The 22,317-nt window shown below is 33.6% G+C and overlaps 3 protein-coding genes across 4 annotated transcripts in view; all 3 read right to left on the bottom strand.

The window, feature by feature from the left end:
• Positions 1-22,317, bottom strand: part of LOC136814750 (telomerase protein component 1-like) — a 36,610-nt gene that overhangs the window by 10,858 nt on the left and 3,435 nt on the right. Inside the window, exon 4 of the mRNA XM_067071171.1 lies at positions 21,247-21,407. Coding sequence (XP_066927272.1) covers positions 21,247-21,407 — 161 coding nt within the window. The remainder of the gene's footprint in view (positions 1-21,246; positions 21,408-22,317) is intronic.
• LOC136814751 (uncharacterized) lies at positions 3,904-9,053 on the bottom strand. Of its 2 annotated transcripts, XM_067071172.1 has the most exons (5): positions 8,359-9,053; positions 7,997-8,107; positions 7,695-7,763; positions 6,292-6,324; positions 3,905-5,963 (listed from the first exon to the last, which is right to left on the bottom strand). In XM_067071172.1, exons 1-5 carry the CDS (start codon positions 9,044-9,046, stop codon positions 4,939-4,941), a joined length of 1,926 nt encoding a protein of 641 aa, XP_066927273.1. In that variant the 5' UTR covers positions 9,047-9,053; the 3' UTR covers positions 3,905-4,938. The 2 variants fall into 2 exon arrangements, with proteins under 2 accessions (XP_066927274.1, XP_066927273.1); XM_067071173.1 differs by lacking the exon at positions 7,997-8,107 and having other exon boundaries at positions 3,904-5,963.
• Positions 10,912-13,163, bottom strand: LOC136814747 (uncharacterized). The gene is made up of 2 exons (XM_067071167.1): positions 12,109-13,163; positions 10,912-11,515 (listed from the first exon to the last, which is right to left on the bottom strand). Exons 1-2 carry the CDS (start codon positions 13,100-13,102, stop codon positions 11,076-11,078), a joined length of 1,434 nt encoding a protein of 477 aa, XP_066927268.1. The 5' UTR covers positions 13,103-13,163; the 3' UTR covers positions 10,912-11,075.

The following is a 22,317-nucleotide window of genomic DNA, read 5'->3' as shown; positions in this document are numbered from 1 at the left end:
CGGATAGTTAAAGGAAGCACAATTTCCCAAGTTACAAAATCAAAAATAACTCGGAAAGCTAAAGAAAGCAAAAATTCCAAAGTTAAAAAATGAAAAATAACTTCCGGGTCTCTAGTTCTAGATAATTTCGAATGTTTTTGTTCGAAAATCTTGTTGGATTCGAATTTAAGATTCGAACAAAAACATTCGTCTGAAGTTCCCGCCGAAATTATGCACATCAAAATAAAAAGAAAAATTTTGCCATCCAGAAGCTTCAAAATAAATGCAGCAGCTTTTTCAGAGATGTGAAATGATTATACATTACTATACACAGAAAAAGAAGATGTATTGTATTTTTTCGATTGAGAAGAAATTCTTCATTATTGCGTTTCTCTATCAGATTGATAACACTTTTCGATGTTTTTGTTTCGATGCATAGATGAGAAAATGCATACATACTGTTTTAAGCTAGGAATGGTCTGAAACAACAACTAATTGGGACTTCTCGACTTTCAACTACCGTTAAGCTGTAAACGTGTCAAATTTTCGAAGTAAGAAGTGTTGATTGTTGAAAAATTGATGTTGAAAATTCAAAGACACAGTTTTGTGGAGAATTGCAATTGGGCATGGGAGAGACACAAAAGATTTTTTACAAAAAAGCCTCGTTACCTGGTTTAATCAAAAGTATTGAATTTCCCTTGTTTTGTTAAAGAAAATGTTCTTGGCAAGCATTAAAATATTTCAAGTTTTTATGGCATACATTGATAAAAAGAACTGTTTTCTGCTGTTTTTGGTTTTCATGAAACGAACGAAAGTGCCGAAAGCTGAATTTATTTGCCTTGGATCGTGTCACGTGTGTGTCGAGTAGTTTTGTAATAATTTCTATATATTTCATCAGTTTTAATTCCACTGACTTTTTGGAAAGAATGGAGTAAGAGCTCTTCAAAAACAAGTTTTTTTTACATTTTTCCATTATTTATTCCGAGAGTTCAGTTCTTTTCGGCTGTTTTGTTTTGATTTTCTCACGCTGCTTTTACCCAAATGTTAACCAATTTTTATTTAAAGTCGTCCTAAGGCACACTTCTCTCATTGCATTCTTGATAAATTTTCCGATCCAAAGAGGGGTTAGCCATTTCCAAACTCCTTTCCAATCTCGAGTTATCGCATTTTTTTGTTTTGATGACGTCATCAACTGAAAATGGCTAAAGATTCAGCAAAATTTTTAAATCGTACTCAAGCCTTATAAACTCTCCCATCTTATTCCCCATAAAATCCCCGATAAAATGAGGGGTCAACGAACTCCCAATTCCTTTCCAATCTCGAGTTATCGCATTTTTTGTTTTAATGACGTCATCAGCTGAAAATGGCTAAAAATTCAGCCAAATTTGAAAGTCCTACTCAAGCCTTATAAACCCTCTCATCTCATTCCCCATAAAATTCCTGATAGAATGAGGGGTCAACGACCTCCCAACTCATCTTCAAACTCGAGATATCGCATTTTGAAGTTTTTCCCAATACCGTGACGTCATTGGGTCCCTTTACCCCTAATGTTTTCAACGGTCCATTCGCGAATTTTGAAATTTTTGCGGTCAACGGGTACCTTATGCTCCAAGGGTCCTAAAAAACTAAAAAACGTCAATTTTTTCCAAGGGAAAGTGGGTTTTTAAATTTGCAAAAGATTGACACTGCAACGACTTTTTTTAAAAACGCTAATTACGCACGGAGCGAGCGTTAGCGAGCGGAGTGCGACTCTTTTGGCAAACGCATGCGCGTAAGCAAAATTTACAAAATTTCAATGATATGTATGGTTGTTTATTTGTAGCAAAATTACGATTTTACTATTCAACCATAATTTTACTATTCAACGAAATATTTCACTATTTAGTGCCAACGAAAATATTATGGTTCAACGAAAATTTTGTATTCAACGAAATATTTTACTATTTAGTGCCAAAGAAAATATTATGGTTCAACGAAAATTTTGTATTCAACGAAATATTTTACTATTTAGTGCCAACGAAAATATTATGGTTCAACCAAATTTTTGTATTCAACGAAATATTTTACTATTTAGTGCCAACGAAAATATTATGGTTCAACCAAATTTTTGTATTCAACGAAATATTTCACTATTTAGTATTATGGTTTAACCAAATTTTACTATTCAACGAAATTTTATACCATTCAACAAAATATATAAGTGTTCTACAAACATTTTACCATTCAACAAAATATTTTTCTTTCAACCATTATTTGCCGTGTTGGTCTTTCTTCCGTGCGACCCATAAAAAAGAATAAAACACAGAACAATCAAATCTAGAGTCTGTAAACTTGCTAATAATTTTGGGCGGGAAAATCATCTACTTTTGGCGCCGTATCTCCGGGATCTTTGTGGTGGCGACACACGCTTTTTTCGCGCTTTCAAAGAATAGTTTCTATAACATAAGAATATCAGGGTGAGATGGTGAGAGGGTGAGAAATAATTGACCTTTTGTTTAGAACTTTTAAAAAATGAAGAAGTATGTATCACCAAGAATGTATAAGAGAACTGGATAAACAACTTGCGTTTTCAGAAATGCAATTTGAGAAAAGTAACTGTAAAGCTTTTCTGATTTTGATTTCAAAGTTTCTGTCAGTGTCAGTGAAAGCATAAAGACGAGAAGAAATATGGCTTTAAGAAAAAAGTTTATAAACATTTTTCAAAATCCATGATCTTCGATCCTACATGACATTGTACTTTGCGGGTAAAGCTCGAACATCGATTGTTTTCCAAAACAATAGTTAAACAATGCCTTGCTCTCCACCGTTTCATAAGTTGTTTATCCAGTTCTCTTATACATCCATGGTATCACTATTTTAATCGGATTAATTTTCGCGGCAAGTATTTGCGTAGATATTGAATCTTACGAATAACTTTACTTTAAGCGTACACACTTTTTGGATTTTTTAGTCTCTTTCGCGAAAAGTTCATGCTTTTGAAAATTCTGAAAAGGGCAATTCGTTAATGCTCACGCCGAAAAATCCTTGAAATTTTCGAAAAATGAAATTTTTCAAATCAAAGAGCATGTATGTTAATTTTAGCATATCAAATTTGACAAGAATTCGGCACTACTTGCTCATTTTCTGCTGAAAGAACAGGAAAGAAATTCATTTATACTCCTGATTAGTTTGCGTCGAAAATTTCGTGAGTCTTCGGTCTAACGAAAGTTTCTCCACGCAAAAAGTTTTCCGCCTAAAGTATAGTTAACCAAAATTTGGCATGGTTTTGACAGAGCTTCTTTTACTAAATTGGTAATTTTTGGCATCCCATTAACACCATCGTAAGACACGGTTCGTCAGTCAATGTACATCATGGTAGTAAAATTAAGTCATTCAGGAGTTATTTCAACTTTTTTTAATGATATAGAAGATATAAACTAAACTAATGTCAAATAAATATCAGAATAACAATGGACGATATATAATCCAAAAATTATAACAAAATGTCAACTAAAGTAAAAATTGCAACAAATTCTGGCCGCTGGTGTATTCATTAAACTCTTACACATCCTAATAGACATGTAAACATATGTATTGGAAACTGTATTGAAAGTTCCCATGTTGACACATGTATTTTGGCTATGAATTACCAAGATTAAAGCGCCTTTATTTCTAGGGTTTAACTTTATTTTATTTTATCATCATTCGCATTTATTAATTCTGCATAAATTTATTTCCTGACTAGAGATTTAGAAACGCCTTACCATTGTAAAAATAAGATCCAATGTAATCCAAAAATAATACTTCCTAAATCTAAAGCTATAACCTAAAATGTCTAATATAAAATATATACCGGAAACTACTGGATCCTTAAAAGATCCAAGGTATAAAAACAAGATAAAATACAATACAAGAAACATAAGTAAAAATGCTGACTTTTAAACACTTGCTTTTGAATATTAGCAGCTGTAAGACTTTCACTGTAAGATTACTCCAGAACATGGAATTAACCATTAAGTAGATCTTATAGTAAACTCGCTTTTTAATGGACAGTTCATCACTTTAATCACTCACCATTTAAATTCAGTGCTACACAGACACAGACCAAAGAGCTTCTTAGACGTGTGCTTAAAATTTAAAAATGTATATGAATATGCTGGAATATGAAAAGTAACCAAACAAATAATTATTTTGAATGGCTTACAGAAATAAATGTAAAAAATCAAAATATCTAAAGCTATAAACTAAAATGTCTAACATAAAAGATACTCGAGCCAACTGGATCCTAAAAAGAACCAAGAACCAAGAATTCAGGTCTTGTACGAGATAAAAATGTAAATGTTAGAAATGAAAATCTAAGAAAATGAAAAACTTTTAGCTTTTAATAAAATGTTGAAAGGTAACAAATGTGCAAAAAATTTTTACTCATGAACTGAAACAAAAACAAACAAATAGCGAGGTCGTTGATCCTAATTTGGAAAACATAACGTAAAGCTGAAACTTTCTCCAAACTTTATTTACACATTTTTTGCCTAAAATCCAAGTACGGGTCACCCTTTTTTCTGTCATGACTCATTTTCCCAAGGCAAAACCCTAATGGTAGTATTTTTTTGAAAAATGATTTTTGCATGTAACCATTTATACCACTTGAAAGACTTATTCTCGGATTTTAGGCGATTTTGTTTTTGAGTGATAATGAATGTATAAAGAAGTTTTACTTACCCCTCCCCACAAACAGGTTTTATTCACCACGACCTTACTAAAAGTTTGTGAGATTCTTACAATATAGTAGAAAATAAAAAAACAAAAAAAGTTTAGGAGATTTTGACATAATTTTAGTAAAAAACTTGACAAAATCGCTAAATTTAATCCCTGCGAAATGCGTTTTTTTTTGTAAAAATTGCCAATAGCAAAATTAAATAACTTTTAAGGTAGAACAGAAGCTATTCGTATTAAAAAATGTGTGTACGTTGTTATAATTTACACAATATCAAACTCCAGCAAGCAATCTTTGTTTAAGATCTCACTAAACTGTTCAGCCAATTCAATGTAGCTAGTGTATGTGTTTGGTAAGGTCAGTACAGGACCACAAGTATGGAACACCGGAGTTTTGTCATGTCCGTCTAATTCACGAAAGTCGATTTCGATGTTCTTAACATTGATCGTATCAGAACCAGTCATAAACCTCAAAAGTTTTTCGAGTTTGTCTCTTGACAGGTTCCGGGTGTATGTTTTTAAATGCTCCAGGCAAAGAAGCTCCTTTGCTGAAGGATTTTCGCATTTAAACAGGGCTACAACCTTTCTCCCAGTTGGAACCTTTTCCTTGTATACCTCTTTTAACCTTACCATAAATGAGATGGGAAATTTCACTGAATCAAAAACTCTTGACCAAGCACTAGCGATATATTTTGGCTTTTGAATCAGCTCTTTATGTGCCAACTGTACCACAATATTTTCCAAACTATCTGCGGTTGGTGAAGTGTGACACTTGTAAAGGTCAAGTACTTCAATAATTTCAGATTTATCTTCATCAATTTCTTTTAAATTTCTTTCGATTGTGGTTTTATCCTCTGGAGATACAAACTGACAGAATGATGTTAGTAAGTCACTACTTACAACACGATCTTCACCAAAGAATGTGCTTTTCATAAAGGCATAAGTCAATTTTAAAGGATAGTAGCCTATCCGTATAGCATGGCAAACTATTCTGGCAACAGCCTCCCACTGTGCTTTCTGATAATCGTGTCTTACGATTGGAACTTTCTCCGTTGCACCGACACAGCACGATTCGTAAAATTCGTTAAAGAAAGAAGAAATTACATCTCTTTCAACACCATCCCCTTGACCTCTTTCTAACGATCCGTTGAGCATAATGCAACCAAACTTCAGTTTCTTCTTTAGTATATCTTCTTGCTCAAATTCCTGAATCAAGTCGTCCCGAATATGGCTTCGCCGGACAACGATTTCATGGATGTCAACATTTTCTTTAGTCAAGTCAATCAATTCTACAAAGTGGAAAAAGCCTATTTGTTAGTTTCCCTTGGAAAATTCTTTTATTTTCAATTTAGTTTTAAGAGATAAATGGTTTATAAATTTCTGCTTGAAATTAAATTTAAAAAATAAAACCAATTGTTGAAAAATTGGTATTTGGACTACCTAAAGTACCGTGGGTTTTATTGTTACAGAACTATAATAGAAACTGCAAACATTTGAATGTAACTGTAAAACCAAAGTTGTGTAAATAAAAAATGTCCGGAAATAAATAAATTCCTGCCAAATGAATAGAATTTTTTGTCACCAAGGTATATTCAAAATAAATATATGAATATTTACCTGAACTTGAATAGCTGTGCTCGTTAATGGAACCTAAGAGAATAGATAATTATTTGAGAATCACAATTTCTTAAATTTTAAATTTGAGATTCAAATTTTGAATTCAAAATGAACAAGTGATACTTTTATGGACCTACCTGGTTATGCATTTAACACATATATAATTGATATCTACATAAGCGTGACCATGAAACAATCATTCAGAACACAAATAGTGACGATCTATTAAAATTAGTCGTTTGTTTCTTATAAAAAAACGTTTGGAAACCAAAATTTCATGCTCTTGAAATATTCTTTCATATTCAAGACTTCGAGAACATATCTCATCAAAAAATTCAGTAATTTCAAGAACATTGATGTATGCTTATTAATAGTGATTCTTATAGATAAAGATGCGTTTTTTGAGCTGAAAATTCTTTTTTTACAAAAATCTGCTTGAGCCATCTTTTACCTACTTTCATGCAAAAAGTCAGAAAAAACAATGATCCAATATTTCACAAAGTCCAAAAAACCCTTTTTTTAGCCGTTTTTTAGCTGAAATTTGCCTCCAAATTTGTTTTTTCGAAAATCGGGCTCCGTCACATCCGAGGGTTCATAGTTATGCATCTGTGCTCAAAAAATCATAAAGAATGAAAGAGCCAATCTCGAGAAAAGCTAATACCTAAGTAATTGATAATGTGCTTATAAAAGAATATCGAATTTGGCCTATTTTCCTATAAAAACACGCCAAGCAACCAAAATTTCATGTCTAAACACACATATTTTTTAAAAGTAAGCCCTCCTGAGCAAAAAAAACATCTATCTCATAAAAAAATTGAGTGATGTATGCTTATTAATAGTGATTCTTATAGATAAACATGCGTTTTTTGAGCCAACAAATTTTCTTTGCAAAAATCTGCTTAAGCCATCTTTTACCTACGATGGTACCCTACTTTCATGCAAAAAATCAGAAAAAATTAACGACCTAATTTTCGACCTAAGTCCAAAAAACCCGTTTTTTAGCCGTTTTTTGGCCCAAATTTGCCCAAAATTTTTTTTTTTGAAAATCGGGCTCCGTCACATTTGAGGGTTTATAGTTATGCATCTTTGTGCAAAAAATCAGAAAAAACTAATGAGCCAATCATGAGGAAAGCTAATAACGAACGAACGAATGAACGGACAAAGGTTAATTTATAGGACCTCCACCGGGGTAGGTCCAAAAAGTAGATTTGAACTAAGTGTAAGGCTAACAAACAGGTCCTGGGCGCGCCTTTTTCTTGACACACCAGGTTTTTCGCCAAAGCTGCAAGAGTGCTTGGTTGATTTCTGCCTACATTCTGAACTATTCAATGATTTTTTTGCTTCAAATGGTTCAATTTAGGATGAGGAAACAGCTGATAGGTAACTAAAAATGAGTCTCTAACCTGTATTAGAAAGGGGACTTGTAACATTATTGGAGCTTCCAGCCTGTCCAGCATTATCAGAAGTTACTTCTAAAAAAGATAAAAAATTGAGTTATATATATAAGTTTTTATAATTTGTGAAAAATGTTTAAGCCATACAGTACCTCCAACGAAAAACTACAAAAATGTGTGAGCATATCTTGCTATAGAAACCCAAACTGCAGCTTTTCTGTACTACATTAGTGAAAAGGAGCTCAGTTCTATCTGGTTCTATTGATATATTTTTGCACACAGTACTACGTTAAATACAAAAGATTCCTAACCTGCTAAGGGTGAAGATACACTGTTGCAAACTGTTGATTGTCGTTTCTTCACTGTATTAGAAGGGGGACTTGTAACATTATTGGAGCTTCCAGCATTATCAGATGTTACTTCTGAAAAAGATAAAAATTTGAGTTATGTCTCGAAACAGCTCGAAAAAGCTTTTACAATTCTGTGAAATATTGAAGCCATACAGTACCTCCAACGAAAAACTAGAAGCCCAAATTGCAGCTTTTATGTACTACATCAGTGACAAGTACAAGGAGCTCAGTTCTATTCTATTATATTTTAGATATATTTTTGCACATAATATGCATACTTTCAACTATAATTTTACACGTTTAAAATACAAAAGATTCCTAACCTGCTAATGGTGAAGATACACTGTTGAAAACTGTTGATTGTCGTTTTTTTAATGCTTCGGGAAGAGTTACATCATCATTGTCATCGTCGTTTTGATGATACAGATCAATAATGTCAACAAGCAATCTACAACATAGTTTGCCTTGACCAGCCAGAGTCTTTATGGCATCAAAGCCATAGGTGAAACCATGAGCAGCAGATGGAACTGACAAACCATTCTTTATTCGCTTAACAAATTCAAAATCATTTGATTTTATCAATGGGAGTTCTGTTTTGAATAATGTTGCTAAAGAGCTTCTGATCATTCTTTCATCATAGTCAGGGTAAAGGTCAATCAGACCTGATACCAACTCACTCTCTACGTCAGCTCGATATCCATTATCTCCATCCAAGTTTTTTGGAAATAATGCCACTTGAAACACTTTTGACTTTACAGATTTGGATTTTTTAGAACCACTTGTAAAACGATATGGATGTCCAGGTACACTTCTTCGTTTTGGCTGAGGAGCATTAGGTGTGTTACGATGTGGTAGAAAACTTCCAGCTGTGGGTAGACTGCTACCAATTGCAGTAGAAATAAGTGATTGGGTTCTGGAAAATACATTTTCACCACTAGAGGTAGATGGACGCAAACTTTCCCTCATTATCTTTTTTACTTTTTCTTCTAAATCTTGATCATTATATGCCATTTTAGCTTTATCTGAAATAATAATGAAAATTATCATTAAAAATCCCAAAAAAATTCTTTTTTCAGTGCCACTAACTTCTTTCGGCCGAACTGCTTACTTTAAAGGAAGAAACTTTCGCGAATGGACCATTTGACTATGTTTTGCGAGAATTAACTTAAGTGAAAAAGGCAATTTGAAAATCTTTTTTCCATGATTAGGACACTCTTATGCCCCCTCTTAAAAAAACCTAAAGCTTTCTATAGGTTCTTGTACAGGGGGGGGGAGACGGTAGTAAAATCTCAGACATATACGAGTAGTAAAAGGATTTTGACGAATTTTTACATACCACCACCCTGACTCTTGGAAGAGGTATTTTACTACCCTGGTAGTAAAAGTTTTTTGGACAATTTGTCGTGGAGACCACCTATTTTTTGGTTGCTTTTCGGACACATTTCACAAAAAAAGCTAAAAAAAGATTATTTCTGTGACACATTTTTCACTTAGTGCAAAAAATTAATGTTTTGCCCTTAGAATTGAAGTCTTTTTTATATTGACAATTGTTTGCAGCAAACAACTTTCCAACAGAAAATTTTTTCAAATTATAAACATTTTCACATTTTTTCAGAAAAGTCATCCAAAAAATTAAAAGAATTACAAAAATAGCTAAAATTTGCTAATTTTACCAGTTTTAATTACCCAGGTAGTAAAATTTTTTCAACATTTAACACATAGATACCACCCATTTTAATATTTAACTACCCTAGATAGTAAATTTTTTTTTTGATTTTTCGCCACACCACCACCGTAGTAAACGTCATTATGTCTGAGATTTTACTACCGACCCCGCCCCTGTTCTTGTAGTGTAAATCCCTCAAAAAATAAAGTTTTTGAAACATTTTGGGAATTAACTTTCGCGAATGAAGATGTTCAGCATTTTACGCAGGAACTTACTTTCGTAGTTTCTTCCTTTAAAGTATTCCATTTAGAATTCCCGGTTGTGCTGACACTGCATCTTTTTCTTTTCTGACACACTTGAAAAGAAAGCCCTATTTTGCCTTAGAAAGACCAATTTTAGGGGTGATTTTTTTTATTGTGAGAATATTTGTGTTTTGCGGAATTTAATTTCACGGTTTTGCCAAAAAACCGCAAAATTAAATTACGTGAAAAATTGTTCATCGAAAATTTCTTCCCTTAAGGTATACCCCAAAGAAGCACCTCCAGTATCTAGGTATCCCATTAGATTTGAGATTTTTTTAGCTAGCCCTCTAGTTTGGTACCTCCAAGAAAATGCACTCATTTAGGTATACCCCTATTTGCTTTCCTTATCAACTATAGCAGACTATTTTCTGTGAAATTGAACTCCCTAAACTGGCTAAAAGTGCAATATTTTCAAACTGATTAAAGCAGCTCCCACACCCTCACTGATGAACTTAAAAGAAATTTGGACTATTTCTAGCCTCTCTGCCTTTTTTTAGGTTACCCCAAATATTTTACTGATACAAAAGATCTTCATCAAAGAACACTGCTATACTAAAAACTAATGTATAAATAAAAAATGTTAAGTGGAGTGTTTTTATTTTTAAAAAAATTGTCAAGAAACATAGGAAAATTTGTCAACACATTAAAAAAAATACATATAAAAAAAAGCATTATGTAAGCTAATCAAATCCTTCATGAATTTCACATGAGGAGATTTGAGGAGAACATCAGACAAATTTGAACAAAAATGAGGAGATTTGAGGAGTTTTGAGGAGCTGATGTGGGAACCCTGTTAGAAAAAATCTGTAAAAGAAAAATTAATCGATAAAACAACATTTTAGCCCTTTTTGAAAAAGAATCATCTCTTTTGACGTATTAAACAGTTGGTAAAGAGTTGCAAATTTTATTTTACATACACCCTAACAAAAATAAACTATTCATTTCTGTTAATTGATGTATTAAACAGTTGGTATATTATATTTTTAATTATAACACAAATCAATGAATTTTCCCATCTGAAATAGATTTTATGTTTCAAATTTTATTTTACATACACCATAACAAAGATAAACTATTCATTTCTGTTAAAGATATCCATCACTTTCAAATATATATCTATGCCAAACACTTCTGATTTTTCTAATGGGTTAATGGTATTCAGCTGTTGAAGGATATCATCTGGAAGGTCTAACTGAATGTTTTCTACTGTTACCATTGAAAGTCCATCATCTTCTGGAGATGGAGCACTCCAGTCCATCCCATACCATGTCAAATCATCATCTATCTCATTTGGAGATTGAAAATTTTGCAACTCAGCTATTTGATGCTGGTGTCTATTTCTAGAATCCACCATCCCATTTGTCCATATTTGAACAGGAGACCAGTTTTTCATTGTTCGAATGGGGTGATAATTCCAAGACTCAGTGAAACTTCTTACAACATGGTTAATCCGAGGAAGAAACACATAATGTAGTGCAAACTTCTGAGTATCATCATCACAATCTAATATACCTAAAATTTAAAAAGTTTTACTAAAACTGTTGAATCATGGTTCAAATATTGCTATAAATAATGTATGTACCAGTTCCTTTATTCATCATTATCCATTATTATCCGATGTATGGCATAAAAAAACACACATTCATATAAAATTAAGGTCCATTATGCAAAATGAAAAAGCCCCTTTTATATAATCATAGATTATTAAAGTCTAACATATTTTTTAAAAAATGTTGCCTATGAAAGATATTATTTGACCTTAAAAGTGTTAGCAAAAAAAGTACATCACTTAAAAGGGCAGTTTGGACAAAAAGTCATTTTTTTAAATCAGTTATTTCATTAGATTGTATTTTCCAGAAGACACACAAAGATAATATACATTTGTTGTAAAAAAGCCCCTCTACCTTCTGTATGAATTTTAAAATGTCGCAGTGAAAATTAAGCTGTGTTTTCTCAAGCAGGTTATATATCGTTTATGTCTGAAGATTTTTTTAAAGTTTTAAAATGGCAATACGAGCCAGAGAAAATAATCTATGTATTAATCAACTTTGACTGATGAACCATCCCTTTTAAAGATAAATTTTCACCCTAAACAATGGATTTACCTTGATCTTCCATACTTTGAAAAGTGTAGTAGAAGTTATTGCAAACACACGTCCAAACATCTCGCCACAATCTTTCAATCCTCTGGTTATGTACAGACGAACCAGCAATATAGCTACCACGGTTTGGACCTCTCAAATTCTCAATGTGACCCCATACTAAAACATTTTCCCCTCCTTTGTCAGTCCGTACCCTAGATGGAATACCAACACGTGTTAAAGCATCTTCAAAAAGTTCCAGAACAGTTTCCTTTTTGTTATTTGTTGAGCATTTCAAAAAAACAATATATCTTGAATAGCCATCTATTCCACCATGTATTACAAATCCCCATTTAACCAAGCTATGGTGTCCATCTAAATGCCATAGGCTATTTGGCCCAGGGACATTGTACTTTCTTCTTTTGATAACTGTAGCCCATCTTAACCTTGATGAAATGGGATCAATGCGTATAAGGGAATCTATAATTCTTCTGTGCTGGACACGAATACCAAGAGTTTTTAAATGACCAATAACTAGTGATCTACCTACGGCTATACCATGATTATCTTTATATTTCCTAATCAAATCATCCAGTTCCTGGTCATTTATGTCACTATAGTTAAGAAAATCAGTTAACCCATATTCCTTTACTCGCCTATGAATAGTCCATCTGGAGACAAGCAACATTTCAGCTATAGTTGTCCAATTGAAACCTAGGTTTCTGAGTTCAATAAGAGTTGTAGGGCTAACTAGACATCTTGGTCTTCCAGGCCCATTAGATTTTGAATTGGTGATTTCAGGTGAAACCATTCTAATTGCGTGTGTAAACATCCTATGTATTATTAGAATTTGCTCCAGAATTGCTCTGCATTGATCATCATGTTCCAAATGTCCTAAATATTCCAAAGCATATTGCAAGCTTTGTGTTAATATGAAGGGATCTTTATCCAGATTATGGCAGCTGTCAACAAGGTAGCTAAGGTTATTCAAAAACTCTCGATGTTGCTCTAAATCCATCTTTTAAATGAAAATTATATTTCTTCAATAAGATACCTACTAAAAGATTAGTTCCGTTGAAGAGTGATACATTGCACTTAAATTCTGCCATACTTTTCACTCACCTTATTTCCTTTGTTTTACTCATAAAATCCCAGTCATCAGATTGAATCTCATGTTTACAGATTGATCAATTACAAATCAAAACACAACAAAAATTTACTTTTGTTTTTAAAATGTACATATCGCTATTCGGTTAAATACACAGTGAAAAAGTATGACAGAAAAGTGCAATGTATCACTGTTAGACAGTACCCCCTAAAATTTCAAAAGCAACAAAAGAACAAAAAGAAAAAAGCTTCACTCTTCATACTACACTTTATCTGGTATTGAATGCAATTGAACAAGCTACATGCTGAATGGACCTACCTGAAGATTGATGTAATAAGACAATTGATATAAATAAAATAAGAACAATAGTATGAAAATGCAGAATAAGACGAGAACAACTCGAGAAATTCATGGAATCCGGCGATTCTCGGCTGTTCTGGCGATTTTTAGAAAGTTCCTGTACCAAAATCAGTTTCATTGAAAATTGAACCATGCTTAATCGTGGATATTCTTATAAATGATGTTTTTGTTTGAAAAAAACAAAGACATGAAACGAAAAAATCCAATGAAAATCTGCAAAAACGGAAATTTCCGGCTTTTTTGGCCGGAAAAACATTTTCTCAAAAATCGAACTCGGTCATGTTTTGAGCATTGCGAATATGCATCGTTCTGCAAAAAATCAGAGAAAATTCGAGAAAATGTCAAAAACCGGTTTTTCCGGCATATTTCCGGCATTTTCGGCCGGAAAAAAATGTTTTTCGAAAATCTGGCTCCGTCACATTTTAGGTATTGCCATTTTGCATCAGTGTGCGAAATTTCATAAAAAAATATAAAGTACAGCTCGAGAAATTCAAGAAATACTGTCTTTCCGGCGAAAATAGGTTGTTCCGGCGATTTTTGAATAGTTCCGGCTTCAAAAATCAATTTTATTGAAAATGAAACATGCTTGATGGTGGGCATTCATGGCTCCGCCCCCCCCCCACTTATTTGGGGGGTGTAAATCTTAAATTGGCCTAAAAGTGGGTGGGAGCTGTCTCATTTTTTAAACTCAGGGGGGACCTAAAAAAGTGGGGGGGAGCTGAAGGGCTACACTAAAGTTCTGGGGGCTAATTAGAAAACTGTAAAATACCCCCTCACTATTGTTTTGGTTAATAAGTTAAGGATTTTTCTATTGAACTTATCTCTTACATTCTATGAAAATGTAGGCTAAAATGGCAGATTTCTACCCTTAAAATTCCAAAATTTTCTCGTTGCCCAACCATGGTGGGCAACATTTATTTAAATTTTCAATTTGGACCCCCGACTTTTAATCCCAACCCGGGGCCCATGGTAGTTCAGGTTCTTGAAATTTATTATCATCGTGGCTTGTATAATCAGCATTTTGCCAAGATATGTAACCAAATATTTATGCATTTTTATGATGTACATGAATTCGTTCTTCTCTTCCTCAGTTGGTTGACGTGCCATGTTGATACGTAAAAAAACTAGTAATAATACTACCAGAACTGACAGAAGCTTTTTTTGCTGGGACCTGAACCTTGAAAGTAATTTTTGCAGGGACCTGAACCTTTATATTTCAACTGGGACCTGAACCTTACTGAAAAGTGGGTGGACCTAAATCGTAGGGGGGACCTAAATTTGTTGGGGGGACCTAGAACCCCATTCGGAGCCATGGCATTGCTATTAATAATGTTTTTGAATGTAAAAACAACCAATTATAAGGAAAAAGTCCAATGAAAATCCAGAAAAACGGCAATTTCCGGCATATTTCCGGCATTTTCGGCCGGAAAAAATTTTTACTCAAAAATCTAACTCGGCCATGTTTTGGGCATTGTTAATACGCATCTTTGAGCAAAAAATCTGAAAAAACTAATGATAAAATCTCGAAAAAGTGCCAAAAAAACAGTTTTTCCGGGATATTTCCGACATTTTCGGCCGGAAAATTTTTTTTTCCCGAAAATCGGGCTCCGTCACATTTTCGGCATTGCCATTTTGCATCATTGTGCAAAAAATCAGAAAAAACTAATGAGCCAATCTCGAGAAAAGCTGGCAACAGACGAACGGACGAACGGACGAACGGACATGGGTTAATTTAAAGGACCTCCACCGGGGTACCCGGAGGTAGGTCCAAAAAATAATGATCATTGAACACAATCAAGCAAAAAATTTTGAAATCAATCAAATGATTGGAGATTGATTGCTGAACACAATTGAAAGCCAATCGAAATTTATCTAAAATTCTAAATGAATTGATTTCGATTGTATCAATTAATATAATATTAATAAAATCGAAAATAAATTTGCTTGCTTGCTAAACCAGTAGGCTGTCGCCAGTTATTGTTTCAAAAATAAAGAAAAAATTCAAAATGTCTGTGACCAACTTTTTGACATGTTTCTTACTCAATTTGAGGGTGCTGATTCCAAATCTGAATGTTACCAAGCTTGAAAACCCGCAGTTTTTGCGTAATTTGCGATTTTTTGCGTTTTTAGGCAAAATTGTAAGCCCTGAAAATTTGTGATTTTTGGGGGGTCTTCAAAATCAAAAAAGAGTTATACAGTACTACGTGATAGAGCTCTTCAAACTGAGCAAAAAAATGTATTATATCAAAGTCTCAACTTTTTTAGATCAAAAGTTGTAGACGATTTTATGGTCAAAATTTGATTGAAAACAGGGAATTTCCCCACAATCTGCATAATTTATGCAAAATTATAGCACTTTTTTACCACAAAAACGCCCATAACTTTTGATCTAGAAAAGTTGAAACTTTGATATATTACATTTTTTGCTCAGTTTGAAGAGCTCTATCATAGACCTTTTCGCCTTTGCGTCCGCCATATTGAATTGTATGCAAAAATTATGGTTGCCGAATTGCCGTGGTGAAATTCCCTTAGAAAGTATGCAAAACATATGCAAAAAGAAAGTATTAAATAAAAACTTACATGCATAATTGGCATTATATTAAAGTGTAATCTTGTAGAAGAAAGATTAAATTTGCTTCTTTTGAAAACTAAAAACAATTATATTCACTCATCTCTTAGAACAAGCACTTCAAAAAACCATAACATTGGACATAAACTCAAACTGAAAAATTGCCTGCGAAGGTAAAAGACAATCCTTATTCGGCTGACAGCAAATTATTCTCCTGGGAATGGAGCCGCCAAATGATCAAATCAAAACATTGATGAAGTGTGACGTCATAATTACTGCTTTCAGTATGCGTGTTTTGAAAGTTTGATGTGTGTACTCCGTCTTCGTGGAATTTTTTAATGGCAGGAAAACAGAATATGCAATGTCTTTAAGAACAAATTCCTAAAAGGCTTTTGTTGTTCTGTAAATATTTCCTTTTGGATTAAGAAATTCCATCTTTTATTGTTCTAATGATTATAATATTTATTTATAAGATGCTTTGTTGTCTTTTTAATCTTTGTGTAAACTTGCATATGTTTTGCATACTTTCTAAGGGAATTTCACCACGGCAATTCGGCAACCATAATTTTTGCATACAATTCAATATGGCGGACCCAAAGGCGAAAAGGTCTATGTTAGGTCTTTTTTGATTTTGAAGACCCCCCCCACCCAAAATCATGTTAATTTGATTGACATCCCCTGGGCTAAAACTAACAATGGACAAGTGTACTTAATTTCAGTCAAATCGGACAATTTTTTAGGCCTACAGCCTGCCCTAATGCTCTGGGACAGATACGCAGACAGACAGACAGACACAGACATTCTCAGATTATAGCTCAACTGAAGTTGAGAAAAAGATTATTAAACCAAAATTTGGGTAGATTGTTTGTTTTAAGTAGAGCGGTCAGGAATAGACAGGATTAGCAACCTGCTGACGTAGCTCTATAAAGATTTCCTCCAGGGATCAATTGAATAAAAACTTCACAGATTGTTTCCAGCCCATACTGTAGGGGTTAAAACTCCTAAGGGGTAAGCTGATGTAATGTTGAAAGTTTACAGGCACACCGATCTTCTCTTGTAAAAAATTCAGTTAATTTTGCAATGGTAACCTCCTCGACTAGAGTAATTTTCTCCTACCTTGAATCAATCAGAGCTTTACACACATACTGATATATAAAGTAAGTTATGAAACATTAATCTTGCTTTAATCCATCAATTCACTTCCTCTTGTAACTCAAAACCATCACAACCACAGGACACCAACTGAGCAAATTCTTGGAAATGAATAAAACTCCTCATGTGTTGACATGTGCGAATCATTGGGTGTAAATACCAGGACCGGAAAAACAGTGTTCTGCGTTTTATTACTCTTCCATGGAGAAATTTTGGCGAATTTTGGTTGAACGAATATTTTTTCGTTGGCACAAATCTTGACTATAGCAATATTTCGTTGAATAGTAAAATTTGGTTGAACCATAATATTTTGGTTGGCACTAAATAATGAAATATTTCGTTGAACAGTTATATATTTCGTTGAATGATAAAATATTTCGTTGAATAGTAAAATTTGGTTGAACCATAATATTTTCGTTGGCACTAAAATATTTTCGTTGGCACTAAATAGTAAAATATTTCGTTGAATAGTAAAATTTTGGTTAAATAGTAAAATCACAATTTTGCTACAAATAAACTGCCATAGATATGCGGGTACTAAAAATGGAAATTCAGTTTTTTTTCACGATTTTTTTCGTCTAGCCGCTATTCCAACATGTTTAGCCTCTGGAATGTTTAAACTTTGAAAATTTCGTGAAAATTAGCGTTTTTTGAGATGAAGTCGTTGCAGTGTCAATCTTTCGCAAATTTAAAAACCCACTTTCCCTTGGAAAAAATTGACGTTTTTTGGTTTTTTGGGACCCTTGGGGCACAAGGTACCTGTTGACCGCGAAAGTTTCAAAATTCGCGAATTGACCGTTGATAACATTAGGGGTAAAGGGACCCAATGACGTCACGGGTTTGGGAAAAACTTCAAAATGCGATATCTCGAGCTTGAAGAGGAGTTGGGAGGTCGTTGACCCCTCAATCTATCGGGAATTTTATGGGGAACTGTGGGGAATGAGATGGGAGGATTTATGAGACTTGAAAAGGACTTTCAAATTTGGCTGAATTTTTAGCCATTTTCAGTTGATGACGTCATCAAAACAAAAAAATGCAATAACGTGAGATTGGAAAGGAGTTGGAAGGTCGTTGACCCCTCATTCTATCGGGAATTTTATGGGGAATGAGATTGAAGAGTTTATAACGCTTGAGTAGGACTTTCAAATTTGGCTGAATCTTTAGCCATTTTCAGCTGATGACGTCATCAAAAAAAAAAGAGATAATAAATAAAAATTGGCTAACAATCGGGTAAGCGGTGTGAGAAAATCAAAACAAAACAGTCGAAAAGAACTGAACTCTCGGAATAAATATTGCTAACGGGAAAACGTTAAAAAAAACTATTTTTTGATGAGCTCTTATTCTATTCTTTCCAAAAAGTCAGTGAAATTAAATCTGATGAAATATGAAGAAATTATTACAAAACTACTCGACACACACATGACACAACCCATATAAATTCAGCTTTTGGCACTTTCGTTCGTGAAAACCAAACAGATTTTTTATCAATACAATGCATGCATAAAAGCTTGAAATTCTTTAATACTTGTCAAGAAAATTGTCATAACAAAATGACGGAAATTCGATGTCTTTGATTAAACCATTAACGAGGGATTTTTGTAAACGGTCTCTCGTGTCTCCTTCCAGCCAATTCTCCACAAAACTGTGTCTTTGACTTTTCAGCATCAATTCTTCAACATCTTCGAAAATTCGACACGTTTACAGCTTGACAATAAAGTTGAAAGTTGAGAAGTTCCCCATTTAGTTTTTGTGGCAAAAATGTTGTTTCAGACCATTTATAGCTATTTAAATCAGTATGCAAATTTCTCTCATCCATGCATCGAAACAAAAACATCAAAAAGTGTTATCAATCTTATAGAGAAATGCGATGATGAAGAATTTCTTCCCAATCGAAAAAATACAATACATCTTCTTTTTCTACGTATAATGATAATTTCACATCTCTGAAAAAGCTGCTGCATTTATTTTGAAGCCTCTGAAAAAATGTTTATTTATTTTGATGTGCATATTTTCAGCGGGAATGTTTTTGTTCGAATCTAACGTTCGAATCTAACAAGATTTTCGAACAAAAACATTCGAAATTTTAGAGACCCGGAATTTCCGAGTTATAACGTGATTTTTCATTTCATAAATAGGTTTATTTTGCTCCCTTTAACTTTATTTTTCGTTTTTTGACTTTGGAATTTTTGGATCCTTTAACTGTCCGAGTTATTTTTCATTTTGTAACTCGTGAATTTTTACTTCCTTTAGCTTTCCGAGTTATTTTTGATTCTCTAACTCGGGAAATTGTGCCTCCTTTAACTATCCGAGTTATTTTCCCTTTTTTAACTCGGGACTTGTTGCTTCCTGTAACTTTCTGTAAATAGATTTATGTCATCATCACAGTATTCGCATTATTTCGAGTTTTGATCCGTTTTTAATTTAGATTTATGAAATTTTAGATTTTCGGAATTTCATTGGGATTTTTGATTTTTGGAAAAAAAGTACGATATTCTTTTGAGCAGCGGATTGATAGCCTCTACCACCTCTTCTTACATAACTAGTGGGCTTGGGGCGTCGGGGGCGTCTACCCGGCGTCTATAGAATCCCTTTCGCTTTGCGAACACGAGACTCGTTCTCCGTGCGTAACCCCTTTTACGATTGATTTTCACGAAATTTTCAAAGCTGAAACATTCCAGAGGCTAAACATGGTGGAATAGCGGCTAGACGAAAAAAAAGGTGAAAAAAAAGACTGAATTTCCATTTTTAGTACCCGCATATCATTGAAATTTTGTAAATTTTGCTTACGCGCATGCGTTTGCCAAAAGAGTCGCACTCCGCTCGCTTACGCTCGCTCCGTGCGTAATAAAAATGAATTTTCTTTCTGTAAACAATTCCCCTATATTGTTGGAATATTGCAAATCAAGCTGACAATACCTTTTCAAAATATTGCCGGCATTCAGCAATATGCTATCAATATATTGCCTGACAATATATTGTGTAGTGTATGTAAGCCCTTAAGTGGAAGATTTATTACACGTTTTTTTTTATATAAGGAACACGTTTATAAGGAACTCGAGGCTGAAAATGGTCCAAAAAAATAAGGAATTGTTTAGGAACTGCTCAGGCTGAGAATAAGAAAACAAGTTTTAAGGAACAGTAAGAGATGGTTATCCAAACTTAGCAGCTATGTAAATAAGGAACTCGATAAGGAACTTTGAGGCTGAAATTCTCTGTAAAAATAAGGAACTCCAGGCTCAGAGCAAAGTTAAGGTTCCTTATAAAAAAAAAACGTGACATTTATAACTCGTAAAATTCGATGTTTTTACAGTGGTGACGAGGATAAAAGCGTTGGGGATAACATTTGTGGAAAATATTCTCACTGGGGAAGACGATTTCTTTGGCACATTTTACGGATGAGCAGGGGGTCTAAATAAGTTTGCAATAAGGGATATGATATTGATTCACCGTATCTTTAATATCATGTACACAATAGATGTTAAAATCACTTAAAGGTTTTGTTTTGATTGAAAGGTATGATGACGCTGATGTAGTAAAAACAAGTGCGCCAAGATTAGAAAAGGATTTTGAAAAAATGAAAATACAATGAGAAAAACAACATTTCTCAAACAAAGAGATTTTTACTGATACTTTCGAATGTTTTTATGTTTATAACAAATAGAACGTTTTCTATCTTATAATCAAAACATTCATTTGCTCGAAATCAACTTTGCTATTTTTTTGTTTACAAAACCAATAGAATGTGAGGTCACATCTCGAAACAACTTTCGATGCTTTCACTAGTTTGCAGGATATCGTTGCGTAAAAAAGTAGCTTTAATTTGTCTGACTCAGCATGAAGAGGCTTCCTAAAATAAGCTCCTTTCATTCCCGTAGAAAACCTTTAAGCCACTTGATAAAAGCAACTAAATTTAACGACATTATTTAACTGAAAACATAAGAGTGCAAATGTATTATATTTCCATCAAACTCACCTTTTGGCTCATTAGGTAAATCCATCATATTTCTTTTGTAGAAAAAAACAGTGGGCGATTCGCGTTTGATTTTGCCAGACTGTGAAGCTTGAATAGCTTCTAAAGATGTGATGCTGACTTTTTTGCCGTAACTGTCAAATCTTTCAATCCAGTCGTATAATCTGAAAATCAAAATCAAGAAGTGTTGTAAATGACTTAGACATTGCTGAAGTTGAGAGAGTCAGATGACCGTGGACCTCAAGAAAGTAATCGAAAGACTATTTAAAAGTCCTAAATTATCATCCGCATAAAATATCGACTCCATTTACATCTAGAGATTCAACGAGCGGCTTTGGTAGTGGTGATTTTATGATGGACATGATATTATCGTATCAGAAACAAACATATGCGCCATCCCTTGTTTACTCTGAACAAACAATACACCTTTTTGACCGTAGTCGCGCGATCAGGCGCGTGTCACTTAATTATTTAATCATCCCCCTAAACTCGATCCAATCCTTTTTTCTATTTTGACACATTTTTCTATTGTCTATAGGTGAGAAAAAAGAACTTGAAGGGTTTTAGTGGGATAAAACGGACAAAAAAATCTCGCGCGGCAATTGGCGGCTCAGTTCGAAAAAGGTGGATTAGTAGAATTGATATCACCGTCACGTGCGCGATATAATTCTTATAGTCATTCCTCACAGGTTGATTTCAGAGAAAGCTAAACGGTTATGTACACGGTATTCTGTGCATGTCACGCTCTGCTCTAAAGAGTCCACCTTTGTTTTTACCATACTATAAGAAAGCTGCGGCTAGAATATGTACCGTATTGTCTTTTCAGTTAGTTGCTGTTCTATCTCTGTCTCCGAGCTTTATAAGAACATCAAGATTGTCAGTTTATTATTGGTAGATAATTTTTGAAATTTTTTTCTTATTTATCTTCACAAAAAGTTTTTTAATTGCTAGATGTCTTTGAATCTTTACCCAATAGAACACTTGAACTGATTTTGGACATATTTTAGGGGTATTTTATGGATACGATAGTTTTTCGCCAAAATTAAAATTATAAGAACTATATTCAAGATGACA

Source organism: Clytia hemisphaerica, unplaced genomic scaffold, assembly GCF_902728285.1.
Source record: "Clytia hemisphaerica strain Z4C2 unplaced genomic scaffold, Clytia hemisphaerica genome assembly, whole genome shotgun sequence".
In the NCBI taxonomy this organism is placed as follows: Eukaryota; Metazoa; Cnidaria; class Hydrozoa; order Leptothecata; family Clytiidae; genus Clytia; species Clytia hemisphaerica.
Note: the sequence above shows the minus strand (reverse complement) of the source record. Positions and strands in the feature narration are given on the sequence as shown.